Here is a 14,721-nt window from a genome sequence, read left to right as displayed (position 1 = left end):
TGCAGGTGTTGTAGTGGCTGAAGTTGTGAAGCGCTGTGTCTGCGGGTCTGAGGGGGTGGTGTTTATTCCTTCACCCTGTTTGTGCCCCCTTCACTGTCCTGCACTCTCTCTCCCCACGTCTTGCTAACTCGAGGACTGTGGTTTCGCCTTGTTCTAGACATTGCCATGCTCATCAGGCACACTTTTGTTTTTAAGGATGTCATCTACTCTTCTTTTGGTAGAAAAAAGAGCCTGTCCCCGAGGTACCACCTTTGCTGTTCAGCGATGAAGAAGAGAAGGAGGCACCATTTGGAGTGAAACCTGTGGATAAGAACGTTGAGGGCGCCAAAGCACCGTCAGTACTGGGGAGCACTCGTGTGCTTGAGGAGTCAGAAAAGGTAGACTTTTTTTGTGTGTGTCCATTCTGATACGTTTGTTTCTCATGTCTTGTAAAACACAGACACCCATACACACAAATGCACACACCCTTACCTTTTTCTACCTCAGAAAGTAAATGTTTCAAATAATTTGTTGACAACTTTGAAAACACTGAGAAGCGTGAAGAAGAAAATCTGATGCCACCATTCAGGGAAATCTTCACCACTGTTCTCGCCGTTCAGGCTCATTTCGAGGCACAGGTGTACACAGTGCTGTGTCTTTCTCCTGTTTGCACTCTGTCATCTTGTGTCCATGTCTGTTTTGTCTTTCTCTCACCAGGGTGTTCTCCCCCATCTTAGTTTTCATTTTGGCTTTCTCTCTGCGTGTCTGCTCTTTCTGACATGTTCCCTTTGTAGTGTTCCTGCTGCCCTTGGTTCTCTTCTGCTTCTACCTGTACTTGAATTAAAATGACTGTTTTAAGATCTTAATTTCCTAAAAAGAAAAAAAAAAACTTAATTTCCTGTTCTTTTACATTTAGTTGACATTCCTGTTAATTAGAGAGTAAAGTTTCTCTGTCTTCTAAAACATTTGCTGTCTTCTCCTGGGTGGTCTGTCATCTGCAGGAGCCTGTAGACAAGGCTGCTGGCTGCAACTGGGGGTCTGTGATGGCCTTCGGTGTCTGTATATTTTTTCTTTTTCTTTCTTTCTTTTTTTTTTTAAAGATGTATTTATTTGAGAGAGAGAGAGAGAGAGTGAGCGGCAAAGGGAGAGGGAGAAGCAGACTCCCCGCTGAGCAAGGAGCCCGATGTGGGACTTGATCCCAGGACTCCGGGATCATGACCTGAGCCAAAGGCAGACGCTTAACTGCCTGAGCCACCCTGGAGCCCCTACCTTTTCTTTTTTTTCCCTAAATTTTCTTGTTCTCTGCATGTTCAGCTGTTCACATTTAATCTCTTTTTCAGGGCCTAGCTGAAGAATATCACATACACTTTTCCTGTTGAAGCTCCTTAGAGCTGCAGTGATAACAAATATTTTATTTGTACCTGAGACATTGTATGACATTCTCTACCTCTGGTTTCTGTGTGGACCTTTCCTGTGTTCCCGTAGCCCCTGAGTTACCCCAGTCAGCCGGAAGTCCAGCTGCTTGTTGCACTGCCGCCTCTGTCTTGAGTATAAGCTCCTTGAGGATCGGGGCCATGTTTCTTTGGCTTACCATGATATCTGTAGTACTTAGCATATTACCTCCCACATAGTAGGCACTTCTGAATTACCTCTTTCTTCAAAGAAGCATATTTTCCATAGTTTGATCACTTTGAAATTAAGATGTACTTCATAGTCAGTGGCATGTTTAATTGGGAGTTGTTTTTTTCTTAGTGGTTCATACAGTAATAGTGGTTCTTAAAATCAGTGGTTTCTTGGGGCGCCTAGGTGGCTCAGTTGGTTAAGTGACTGCTTTCGGCTCAGGTCATGATCCTGGAGTCTTGGGATCGAGTCCCGCATCGGGCTCCCTGCTCAGCGGGGAGTCTGCTTCTCCCTCTGACCCTTCCCCCTCTCATGTGCTCTCTCTCTCTCTCTCTCTCTCTCATTCTCTCTCTCTCAAATAAATAAAATCTTTTAAAAAAAATCAGTGGTCTCTTACTTGAAATGTGGAACTTGTTGAGCAAATAAATATTTTAGGCTCATTTTAGTGATTCTTTTAATTGCATAATGCAGTGTGAGCCTTCTACAGTTTAAGTGTCTCATTTTGTGAGTAAGTTTTCTCCTTGGGACTGAAGTATTAATTAAATACTAGGAAATACATGATCCATTCCTAGTGATTGGCATTTGTGTTTTCTCTGTGACTTAAGTTATTTACAGTTCATGAGCAACCTGTGTGGATCAGGGTTATAATGGATACGTATATCTCTTGGTAGGAAGAAGGGACCCATGACTTTAAACTGGTTGGAAAAATTATCTTTGGCTATGAATTACCTGCACAAGAGTCTCTGTTGGAGCAGTCAGTGGAGAGTTGGCCTCAGTATTTCATTACTTGGAAGTAGATGTGATTAGCTATAGCGCCCAGAAACATGCAAATGTCGCCGTTACTGAATTATTGAGGAGTTCGGGGGGTCCCACAGTGGGACTTGTATTTCTACATGGTACTTATTTTTTTGTCGTTTCCATTTTCAGGGAGGACCTTTGACTGTATCTACTCAGGAAGCAGTCAAGCATTCTGATTTATTTTCTTCATCAGCCCCTGTGGACAGAGGAACCAAAAGTAGAACCAAAACTGTTCTTAGTTTGTTTGATGAGGAAGAGGATAAAACGGAAGATCAAAACAGCATCCAAGCTCCAAAGAAAGAAGTAGGAAAGGTGAGCAAAAAGCAATCAAGTTATTAGTTTCAGGTTTTTGAAAGGATAAAAGAATCTCATTTTATGGTGTCTGTTCTGTCGTGTGAGTTACTGAAGAATCGAGGGTTCTCGTTTCCCTACATCTCCACCAACACTTGTTGACTTTTCCTATAATAGCTCGGTGTTGGCGAGGATGTGGGGAAACTGGAACCCGCCTGTGCTGCTGTTGGCAATGTAAATTAGTGCAGCTGCTTCAGAAGACAATTGGGTAGTTCCTGAAATTGGTAAACATGAGTCACCACCCAGACCTAGCAATTCCACCCTTAGGTATATATCCAAGAGTTAATGAAGACACACATTCACACAAAACGAGAACATAATGTTCGCAACAGCATTTTTTATTATAGTCAAAAGATGGAAAGAACTAAAGAATCCATCAACTGATGAATGGATAAACAGTATCTATTCAAAATGGAATATTATTTGACAGTAAAAAGAATGAATTACTGATACATGCTACAACATGGATGAACCTTGAAAACATTCTGAAAGAAAGAAGCCAGTGACAAAAGACTACGTATTTTATGATTCCATTTATTTGAAATGTCCTGAATTGGCAGATCCGTAGAGCTAGAAAAAGTGTATCAGTGGTTGCCTAGGTCTGGGGGAGTGAGGTAGATGAGAATGGAGAGGGACTGGGGTTTCTTTTGGGGTGATGGGAGTGTTCTAACTTACACAGTGATGGTGTTTGCATAACTCTGTGAATTTGCTAAAAAATCACTGAATTATACACTAAGTGAATTTTATGGTATGTGAATTTTATCTCAATAGGGATGTTAAAAAAAAAAACCCATAAGGTGGCATATTGCCAGTGCCTTTTTGTAAACCAAACTGAGGAAATGGTCCATGTTGATTTCTATGAAAAGTGCTTTATTATTTTTTTATTACACCAGTAGTATAACCCTGTTTATAAATGAGAGCTACACATAGTGAATATGAATTATTTGCTATATATATATATTTTTTTAGTCTTTTACTGTGTGATTCTGTACTGATTTTCATGTTTGTGAAACTTTCAAACTTAGTTATTGTGTTACACTGGGTTTTTATGTGTAATCAGTAATAATAATTAGTTAATTTTTTTTTTTAAGATTTTATTTATTTATTTGGTAGAGAGAGACATAATGAGAGAAGGAACACAAGCAGGGAGAGTGGAAGAGGGAGAAGCAGGCTTCCTGCCGAGCAAGGAGCCCGATGTGGGGCTCGATCCCAGGACCCCAGGATCATGACCTGAGCCGAAGGCAGACGCTTAATGACTGAGCCACCCAGGCGCCCCAATAATTAGTTAATTTTTAATGTGACACATCTACTCAGTTGTGAATTTTTTTTTTTAATCTGTGTTGTGATACTAAATGTTATGGGTGAGAGAGTCTACATTGTGTGAATGAAGGTCTCAGTCCTTGGATTCCTTAGGAGATTTACATGAGGATCCTCAGTGGACTTAAAAAACAGCCAAAAGGAAAGCAGCAAACACAAGCAGTTTATTAAAGTGAAAGTATACTCTCAAGGTGGGAGAGTGGGCAGGTTCTACAAGGTGGAACCTGCCCCTCGGTTATTTTGGGATTGGATATTATTGGGTCTCTCTAGGCTGAGAGGTGGGGTGGTCTCTAACAGAGCTGCTTCCAATCATTTGGGAAGCTCCTCCCACAGCTGGGAAGGGGGAGTTTTTGACCTGGCAAGGTTTGTTACCGGAAAGGTCTTGGCAGCCTTTCTCCTTGGGTTTGGGTCGGGGGCGGGGGGCAGGGAGGGCAGGGACAACGGACACCTTCAATGCAGATGCATTATAATGAGTCTAGGGGTTACCCTGGGGCAGAGATGGAAGAGGAGAGGAGAGCATGTGTTCCACACCTGTGGCTCTTTGGTCTGTCAGCCCCAAAGTCTTGAAGTCAGAAGGTCAAGATGCAGGATGTTGTACTTATTTATATCATCCTTGCCTCCAGCTCTTGTCTCTGTCATTCCCCTTCAGGGACTTGGGGCTCTGCCTCCGGGCCTTCCTTCCACTGCTCTGTTATGGTAGCTTCTATCTAACATTAAAAAGAAATAGGGGAGTTTAGAATGTCAAGTTGGGGGTATTAGAGTGTCAAAACAAGTAATGTGAATAGTAACTTTCAAACATCAGATACTCTACCAAATAAAAAAACTTGTTTGGAATCTGAAGATAGTGGGATGGAAAGTGGATGGGCATAGGGGAAGGTTGGAATCGGATGCTGACAGATTAGGGATACATACTTGACCACTTGTAGTTCTGGTATTAAGTCAGCTGCGTTCTCTTCTCTTTGTGAATGAGATGGAAGTACTTATTTGATTTTATGTGTTTTCATCCTTAAGATGTTTCTTATTTGGGAATTAAAAGTTCAGACATTTATTACAGGCTGGAAGATTGTATGTGATCTGTATTTACCAATATATTTTCCACTGTTTTTGGTAGTTCCATAGTATTCTGTTCTGTGAATGTGTCCTTCCCTTTTTGATTGGCACTTGGGCTGTGTCCAGTCCTTAGCCATTTGTAAACAGCTGCAGGGGATATCTTTGTAGTTCCATATTTGTAGCTGTGATTTCCTTGGGTAAACCCTTAGAATTTCCCTCTTTTTTCCAGAGCCCTGATCCTGATGCCCGCCCAAAGAGCACAGGTGTCTTTCAGGATGAAGAGCTCCTTTTTAGTCACAAGCTCCAGAAGGACAATGACCCGGATGTTGACCTTTTCTCTGGCACCAAGAAAACCAGGGTCAGTTTCAAAAGGTTCTTCACATGATGATTTTGTTATTGTATTAGATATTATGTCAGCAGCTCACCTAGTTCTCTTTGTAAATGGCATTTGTTTTGAATACTGAATTTGAGTTTTGTCTATTCCAGTTATTAGAGCCAAGTGTTGGGAGCCTGTTTGGGGATGATGAAGATGATGATCTTTTCAGCCCTGCCAAGTCACAGCCTTTGGTACAAGCCTTTTGTTCTCAGTACTGGGGTGTGGGGGAAGGCTTCTGGGAAGGAAATTAACATATAGTTATAAGAGTAAGGAAAATACAGGGATGCCTGGTTGGCTCAGTTAAGTGTCTGCCTTCGGCTCAGGTCATGATCTCAATGTCCTGGGATCGAGCCCCATGTCAGGCTCCCTGCTCAGTGGGGAGTCTGCTATTCCTCTCCCTCTGCCCCTTCCCCCTTGTGCTCTCTCCCCCTCCAAATAAATAAAATCATTAAAAAAAGAGTAAGGAAAATACACAGAGAATTGTGGTGCTTACTAGTAAAGGAATGGCAAATAGCGTGCTGATGACTGTTTGTGGTGTCCCCATCTTATGTTTCCTAACATTAAAGCATTAACCAACCCAGGCTCTTACTGTATTACAGGTTTGATTTATTCTTACAGATTTTATTTATTTGACAGAGAGCGAGCACAAGCAGGGGGAGTGGCAGAGGGAGAAGCAGGCTGCTCGTTGAGCAGGGAGCCTGACTCGGGGCTTGATTCCAGGACCCTGGGATCATGACCTGAGCTGAAGGCAGATGCTTAACTGACTGAGCCACTTAGGTGCCCTGTTTGATTTTTTTTTTTTAAGATTTTTATTTTTTGAGAGAGCATACGAAAGTACAGGGAGGGAGGGAGGGGCAGAGGCAGAGGGAGAGAGAGAATCTTAAGTAGGCTTAATGCTCAGCAAGGAGCCTGACATGGGGCTTGAACTCATAGTCCTGAGATCTTGACCTGAGCCAAAATCAAGAGTCCGGACACTTAATCAACTGAGCCACCCAGGTGCCCCCAGATTTGTTTGATTTTTAGGTTGTTTATTGAAAGACCATTGCATGCAACATGCTGACCAAATATTTTTGCTTTTCACGTGCAAAGCTTTAAATCTGAGTGTTAACCTGTTTGTGTCATTTTTCTCCACCCCAGTAGATTTTGTTAGATACTCTCTATTTTTTTTCTTTTCTAAATAAAAAAAAAATTATTTATTTGAGAGAGAGCATGAGTGGGGGGAGGAGGGGCAAAAGGAGAAGCCGACTCTCCATTGAGTAGGGAGTCCCACACAGGGCTCGATCCTAGGACCCTGAAATCATAACCTGAGCCAAAGGCAGACGCTTAACTGAATGAGCCACGCAGGCATCCCTAGGTACTCTCTACTTTCTGTTTAGCATAGTGAAGACTCCCGAGAAGGTCACGGTCTTTAGAATGCCATCTGAAATGCTGCCTTTGTCTTCAACCCTCATTTGAGAAATGACTCAAAACTCAGAAGCCAGATTATTTTTATGAGTTATGAGTTTTCTTTAAAATTTTTAAGATACCTGACAGGTGTTTGATATTCTTTTTCTTTTGAAGATATCAGAAAAGAAGAGAGTAATGAAAAAAGACCACTCTGTATCCTCTTTCAAGAACCAGAAACATCCTGATTCCACTCAGGGTATCAAAGGAAAAAGCACACTGAAACCGGAAACACCTCAGGTTAGAACTGCTTAAGGACTTTAAGCTCTTGTTTACATCCCTGGACAGAAGGACTCCATCACGCAGACCCAAGGGTATTCAGAGTTCTCTTGATTAGGGAGGAAACAGCAAGTAGGACTACCTCTCTTTCTTAACTGTGTGTGTTTTTATATTTAAAAAAAATTTTAAATTTCACAATTTAAACATTTTTTGAAGTAAAGCTCTATACCCAGTATGGGACTTGAACTCACAACCTGGAGATCAAGAATTGCATGCTCTACTACTGACTGAGCCAGCCAGGTGCCCGTCTTGTGGGTTTTTTTTTTTTTTAAATATGCCTCCCTGCTGCCTCATCTCTTCTCAATCTATAGCCCAGTCCCATGAAGCTATACTTATGATTACTGTTTTTGGACAACTTTCAAATTCAGTTCCAAGATAGAGTTAATATAGGGTGAAGAATATTTTCCCCATTAGAACCCCCATTTGTCCCTTTGGGTTATGTTGGAGTAAGAATTGCATTAGAATTAAATATAAATTATAACAAATTCCTTGATTCCCACATTTTCTTGGTTTCCTCTCCTGAGGTCACTGCTGATAGGTCTCTGTCCTCAGCAGTCTTCTCTCTGGAACTCATTCGGGGAGCAGGCCGGAACTGGAGAGTGAGATCCAGTTTTGGCTTACAGCAGTCTCTGGATGTCTCCCTGAGGCTTCAGTGTCCTGAGCTGTGAAAACCAGGCACTAGGGAGAGCATATCTCCAATGACTCACCCCAAGTTTCAGCTTCCCTTGCTTCTAGAACCTCAGTGCATTAGGTTGTGTGTGAATTTCGGTGTGCTCTGTGGTATTTGCTGGGTGGGGTAACCAGCATGGTAATTTTGCCAACTGGTCAGGTTTTGGTGCTGTGATACACTGTGATTCTTAGGAATCTCACCCATAATCTTTGTCTGCCTTTACTCCATCTATAGTCTGTCATGACAGCATTCCACCTACACAACGGATGAGGAGGCATAAGTGAAATAATGTTAGTGAAAGGTTTCAAGGCCCCAGGAGAGTTTTGAATACCTTTCCCATTATAGAATTACAGAAAATGACAGCTTTGCTCCCTCAAATTTAATGGGCATAAGTGTAATCCAAGAGACACTTTTCTATTTCCCCAATGTATTTTTTAACTGAATGTAATTTCACACAGGACTCACCAGGTCCCGCTCCATTTAAAACCAAAGAGCCATCCCCTCGGATCTGGAAAATACAAGTAATTATAACATGTCTGGAATCTTCACTGCCTGCCTTGTGGCATCTATAAACTTTTTGGATATTTACTTTTGTCAGCTACTGCCAGGCATTTTCTTATCTCTTCCCCACCCTCTAGTTGTTGCTTCTTGTGTGCTGTGTCTGTAACATCTTTTCTTTGGTCCCAGTGGTGGGCACAGGTATATAATCTTACTCTGTTTTAATTCTAAGACTAGATCAGGAGACCTCCCTTCATTTTTCTTTCTCTTGTCATCTTATACATTATGTATACTGTGTCTCTTGTCATATGTCACAGTAGTAATAATAGATGGCTGTGTTTAAGAAAACATACAGAGTAAGTTTCATTTTTCTTTTTTAGGCCAATCTAGCGATTAATCCAGCAGCCTTGCTGCCTGCAGCGGCTCCCCAGATCTCTGGAATAAAGCCTGTTTTGCCAGAATTGGCTTTTCCTTCATCTGAACCTGAGAGGATCCACAGTCTGGAAAGTATGCCCACTCTTCTCAGTAGTGGGGAGGCCGGCGTGAGTTTCGATCTTCCAGCTCAGGCAGACACGTTACACAGTGCAAACAAGGTGATGAAACCACCTTTGCTTGCTTGCTTGCTTTTTTTTTTTTTTTAGCCAGAGTAACTTGTATATTTCTTCCTAGTCCATCAGTTACACATCATAGACTGCCTCCCATTCCCCATGTGAAGGAGGCACCTCTTCCTTCAGCTTCTCCATCCCCCTTACGCCTTCCTAATTCTGCCTTCCACTGCTTCTGTTTGTTACATTTACATTCTGCTTAGTAGCCACGTGAAGTCCCACTTCCTCCAGGCTGTCCTGCATTTAAAAGGTCTTTTAAATACAGAGCAGATCGCGTCCCTCCTCTGCTGGCTTCCCTGCTGCCCAAAGGAGGACATTCAAGCTCCTTGGTTTGGTGTTAAAGCCTTTTTACAAACCATGCTAACCAAAGCTTCCAACTTGCTCACCAACCACACTGTCAGCCTAAACTCCAGGCATACTAGGCACTGGTCCATGAACACACACACCTCAGCCCCGTACTGCCAACAGCTTGGGCTGCTTCCTTTGTTAGGAGTGCTCTTGGTCGTTGACAGTCGGCCCAGACTTCACTGCTTCTGTGATGTTTCCCCTCCTGCCCTCTTGTCCTGGGCTCCCTCTAAGATCCTGTGGCAGTTATTTCCCTGCTGGTACGGTTCTGTCCACTGGCCCACATGATTGTGGGTGTGTGCTGGATGGACTGAACTCCTTGAGGTTTTGCTTTTATTTTAGTTGGTTCTCTTTTCTATCCAGTCTTCCTTCTCTAGAAAATCTTGGCTGATCTCTGAGTAAGCAACAGTACCTCGGATAACCCTAGCAAATACATTCATTTTAAGTATTTCCAAACTTGTGAAAAATAAAATATCCTTCCTTTTGTTCTGTTTTTTGTGAGCCTTTGGTAAGGTGAAAGGTAAGTTTACATTGGCTACTTCTTAAAATTATTTGTGAAATTTTCTTGAAATAGGCACACACAGCCAAGTACTTTGGCCAAAGTAGCTTGTACCTTAAAACTATTTCACTGTATATTTTGGGAAATATCACAAATACTACATTATTGCTAATAAGTAACTCCTATTTTGTGGTTATCTTAAAAGTTCTGATTTCTAAACCGCATTTTTTATGTGAAATATTTAGCATTTGAAATTAGTGTTTGTTGACTTGAAGAAAAGAACGTTTTAGATTACCTTTGTTTATTGTCTTTTATCTTCCTGGTCTTGGAGCCTGGTTTTAGGCTACCCCCTGGTAAAGGTTAGCACTAGAATTCCTCCTGATTCTTTCTTGTTTTGAAAGATACCCACATGTAAACCGAGGGCAGAGTAAGGGGCTAGGGAGGGTGTGGAGCACAAGAGTACCAACATGCCTACTTTGCAGGGTTCCAGCAGCAGATGAAACCTTTTGTATGAAATTGGACAGATATTGCCCTCCAAAGACTCAAAAATGGGGAATATTAAAAGATTCAGAGTAATGCAGTCTTGGAGAAGCTATTAAATGTCTTTGGAAATCTTTAGGAAATCATCCCTTCTGTGTCTTAGATAATATCTTGATTGAGGTAGACCAGACAACTTTATAATATTTTGAGTCACTGATTATTTGCTATGTTAGTTTTGAACACTTTTTTTTTTTTTTTTAAATCTTTAGCTCAACATGTTTTTTGTCATTGCAGAGCCGGGTCAAAGTGAGAGGGAAGCGTAGACCGCAGACCCGTGCGGCTCGGAGGTTGGCTGCCCAGGAGTCCAGTGAGGCTGATGATGTGAGTGTCTCTAGAAGATCCATTGCACACTTGGCAGATGGAGACATTTCACCAGGTGATGATCCTCAGCCACAGCCCAGGGCAGCTGGTGGACGAGACAGCTCTGAGGAGGTGGTGGTAGCTACCATTCCAACTTGGGCAGGCGGTCCTGTGTCTGAAGTGGACAGAAGCTCCTTTGTGAAATCTCTGGGACAGCCTCTTGAGGATGACCTTTTTGATTCTGGAGATATTTTCTCCAAGGGCACTGGATCTCAGTCCACGGGGAGAAGAAAAGCCAAGCCAAAGGCAGCAGAGAGCCTGGCCAACCCGCCAGGGGGAAGTAAAGAAAAGAGCCCCATGTTTCCTGTACTAGGGGAGGCAGGCAGTGATGATGATCTGTTCCAGTCTGTTAAACGAAAACTAGCAAAGAAAACGAATCCTTTTCCCCTCTTGGAAGATGAGGATGATCTCTTTACAGATCAGAAAGGCAAGAAGAATGAGTCAAAATCCAACAGTCAGCAGGATGTCATCTCAAAAGCACAAGATATTTTTGAGGTAATAGGACATAACAGTACCTTTTTGGACTTGGTTCTATGTTAAGAGAAATACTGGATTGGCTCATTTGAGTCGTACATTACAATAATCTTGTTTCATTGCTGCTTGCTATCTACTTGCTTACTACTTACAGTTGGGTTCTTTAATTAGTAATTCCGAAAGTTACTCAGAAGTTGTTTTTTGTTTTGCTTCATGTGGGGCTGGTTCTTGGCTGGCCATAATGATCTAAATCTTGATTTTTATAGTTTTTATCAGCATGTTGCTGTAGTCCGCTTCCTTGGCATGTTGCTCTGTGACCTATATAAAGCAGCTTCAGAGTACTGCTTAAGTGTTTAGCCTCTGGTTCCTGAGGAAACAGGGCCTGGCTGGAGTTGACAACTTAGTGCCAGCAGGAAGGCCTTCAGTACCGCTCTCTGGGCACATGTTTATTGAGCCTCTGGGTACTGGAGGCACAAAGTGAGCTGGGACCAGTATGTTAGGGACATTGGATACAGACAGGGCAACAGATAAACTGTTTTCAGATAATGTTGAGTACCATAAAGAAAACATCTCAGGGCAGTGGAACAGAGGGATGGCTAGTTGTAGGAGCCACTCCTTCAGGTAGGACTGTTAGAGAAAGCCTCTCTACAGAGCTGGCGCTTCAGCTGGTACTAGAAGAAAGACAAGGACTGGGCCAGGCAGAGATCTGGATGGAGTAGGGATTCCAGATAGAGCAGGTCTCGTGGCTGTCCCAGAATGTGGTGGCAGTTTGCAGTTCTTCAACTTGATTTCAAATTGTTTTACTTGTTTTTTGGCTCAACAAGGATGATATATTTGCTACAGAAGCAGTCAAACCCTCACAAAAAACGAGAGACAAGGAAAGAACATTTGAATCCAACTTGTTTGATGATAACATTGATATCTTTGCTGACCTAACTGTAAAACCAAAAGAAAAGTCCAAAAAGAAAGTGGAAGCTAAGTCTATATTTGATGATGATATGGGTAAGTTTGATTTTCTACATTTGACACAGAGAGTGATTACCATTCAGTGACTATTATTTATTTCTCTGGCTACCTTTGTGTGGGCCCTTTCTTAGAAAATGTTCCCCAGTGGGTTTCCTTTGGCTTGCTGTATAATCCTGAGTTAGGCTGAGGATGGATAAGTAAATGGACTAGTTATTTTGGTGAGACAACTTTTTGTTCTGATGGTCATCAAGGAATTTGAAAGATCCCAGAATTTGACCTTTATTTATAATTTAACTTTTATTTTAGTATGCCCCCTGCTAATCATCTGTGATAACCCTGCAAATTCTGATGTTATGAAGGGAGGGTCAGAAATGCCCACAGGCTGAAGTAGGCCATGGTGGCTGCCTCGGGTGTGGTGCAGTTGTTTGAGTCAGTTCTAACTGAAGAGGGTCAGGAGTTCAGAGAATGGAGGGGGAAGTGCAGGAGGAGAGCAGGATTATATATGAAAGCAGCTTATTACTCAGACTTAATATCTCACCAGAGATCTTCTGTGTTTATAAACATGCTTATTTTCCCCCATGGTATAACATCTACTTTATTAATGGGCAAGCTGAATGCCTAATCCTAGATGTGACCCTCCTGCTATGTCCTGTGTTGGTGGATAGGACTTGAGCTGAGGCCAAATACACACTTTCTCCTCTGTCCTCTTCCTCTCCCAGGTCTAGACCTTGGGGTTAACTGGCAGAAAGCAGCTGCTGCAGTGCCACATGGGGCCTATTCCTGGAGTAAGCCATGTGCTTTGTCTCTACCTGCTTCCCACCACAGGGGATGCAGAAGAGCCTTCGTTTTGTTTTGTTTTTTTTAATTACAACAAAAGTTGTAATAGATACCTGTTGTAATAGATGAATACTATTTGGAAAATGTAAAATGTGAAAAACAATCCCTAAAGGTAACCATTATCAAGAGTTTGATGTGTTTCCTTTCAGACCTGGGGATGTTTAAAAGAACTTTGTATACGTAGAAATATATACTTATTTTTTCCAAAATATGAATATATTTTATCTGTTCTGCTATTCCTTTTGTCACTTAATGTCTTCCCATGTCAGTCCTTAGAGACCTATCTACTTTTTTGTTTTTAGTGGTTGTATAGTATTCCTTTGTATTCAGCCATTAGCATATTGAAGGTGATCTAGATTGTTGCCACATTTCCTTTATTAAAAACAATGCCATGGTCTTTAACATTTGTGTGTAGGTATCTTTATGTACACACGCTAAAATGTAGGATAGAATCCTAGCAGTAACATTACAGGTGAGTAAGATGAGTCATGAAACACTAGAGGCAGTGAAATAACTAAACATGAATGTAGTCATAAAGACTTATATTTTTGGCGTTGACGTGCCTCAGATAGGTGCGTTTATTCTGAAAGAGGGGGACTCCTATGTTGGATTTCCCTTTGCTTATTTGTATTGCCCTTTCCTTTTAAAATCCAGTGGGAAGAGAATGTAGAAGTAGGTATAATGTCTCAGATAGTAAAGTCAGGGCTAGGATTGGAGTTCGGTTATCTTTCCCTTTTTCGTCTCCTCCACGTGTACACAACGTACCTTTGTGGCTGAGAAACTTGTTGTCAGAGACAACCCGTGACTTGTATGAGCTCATAAAACTTAATTAGTAGCAAAGCCAGGACCAGAATCTAAGAGGCTTGACTCTTAGTGTTTTTGGTATCCCCTACTGTTACCAGACTTGAATATTTGGTGATTTATGTAGATGTGTCTTACAAGCAGCTATTTTCTTGCCTAATCAGCAAATCCTTTTCTTTTTTTTTCTTTTTAAAGATGATATCTTCTCCTGTGGTATCCAGGCTAAGACAACCAAACCAAAAAGTCGGTCTTCACAGGCAGCACCTGAACCAAGATCTGAACAGGTGTCCAACATATTTGATGATCCCTTGAATGCCTTTGGAGGCCAGTAGAGCATACAGGGTATCATATCTCACCCTTCAGCTACATCCTTGAGTTAATGATGCTCTCTTATGTACTCATTGTCTTAACTGAATTAGGAAAAGCAAATACTGGAACAGCTAGCTCACCTCTTTCCCACCCAACATACTTATACTTAGTATTTTTCTGCCCTGGTTTTAATCATGCTTAATACTGCAAAACAAAAATAAATATTTCACAGTGTTGTTTTTTTTTTTAAACTATATTTTTATTTAATTAGCCTTGATGGGGCCACAGTATGATTTGGGGCATGTTGGAGAAGAAACCTGTATGTGCCTTTCATGGATGGGCAGGGAATTCCAGAGGAAGCAATGCCAGACAGATGACCAGGAGTATTCCTTTCATGGATAGAAGCCCTAGTTTAGACCCTAGGCAGGTGATAGAGGAAGAGGATGTGAGATTATATACTTCAGGACTCTTTGAAGTGGGAGGTTTCCTCTGATTCCACTGAATTCTGAAAATGCCTCTATAGGTTCATTAAGGCAAGGTTTGGCAAACTGTGGCCCTCCGTCGTCTGTTTTTGTAAATAAAGTTTTATTGGAATACCCATTCA

At 41.8% G+C, this 14,721-nt stretch overlaps 1 protein-coding gene across 3 annotated transcripts in view; it reads left to right on the top strand.

The window, feature by feature from the left end:
* The window catches only part of WASHC2A (WASH complex subunit 2A), a 51,543-nt gene extending 36,822 nt beyond the window's left edge, over nt 1–14,721 (top strand). For 2 of the 3 annotated variants that reach the window (XM_028098558.2, XM_028098557.2), the window contains exons 22-31: nt 222–377; nt 2,527–2,709; nt 5,345–5,473; nt 5,602–5,682; nt 7,052–7,174; nt 8,342–8,404; nt 8,762–8,974; nt 10,605–11,225; nt 12,029–12,206; nt 14,004–14,721. In XM_028098558.2, coding sequence (XP_027954359.1) covers nt 222–377; nt 2,527–2,709; nt 5,345–5,473; nt 5,602–5,682; nt 7,052–7,174; nt 8,342–8,404; nt 8,762–8,974; nt 10,605–11,225; nt 12,029–12,206; nt 14,004–14,140 — 1,884 coding nt within the window. In that variant the 3' untranslated portion in view covers nt 14,141–14,721. The remainder of the gene's footprint in view (nt 1–221; nt 378–2,526; nt 2,710–5,344; nt 5,474–5,601; nt 5,683–7,051; nt 7,175–8,341; nt 8,405–8,761; nt 8,975–10,604; nt 11,226–12,028; nt 12,207–14,003) is intronic. The other variant, XM_028098560.2, reaches the window with a different exon arrangement.

This window comes from Eumetopias jubatus, unplaced genomic scaffold, assembly GCF_037043125.1.
Source record: "Eumetopias jubatus isolate StellerSeaLion01/CBP00866 unplaced genomic scaffold, mEumJub1_p1.0 scaffold_17, whole genome shotgun sequence".
NCBI classification, from domain to species: Eukaryota; Metazoa; Chordata; class Mammalia; order Carnivora; family Otariidae; genus Eumetopias; species Eumetopias jubatus.
This window is presented reverse-complemented; position numbering and strand designations above follow the sequence as displayed.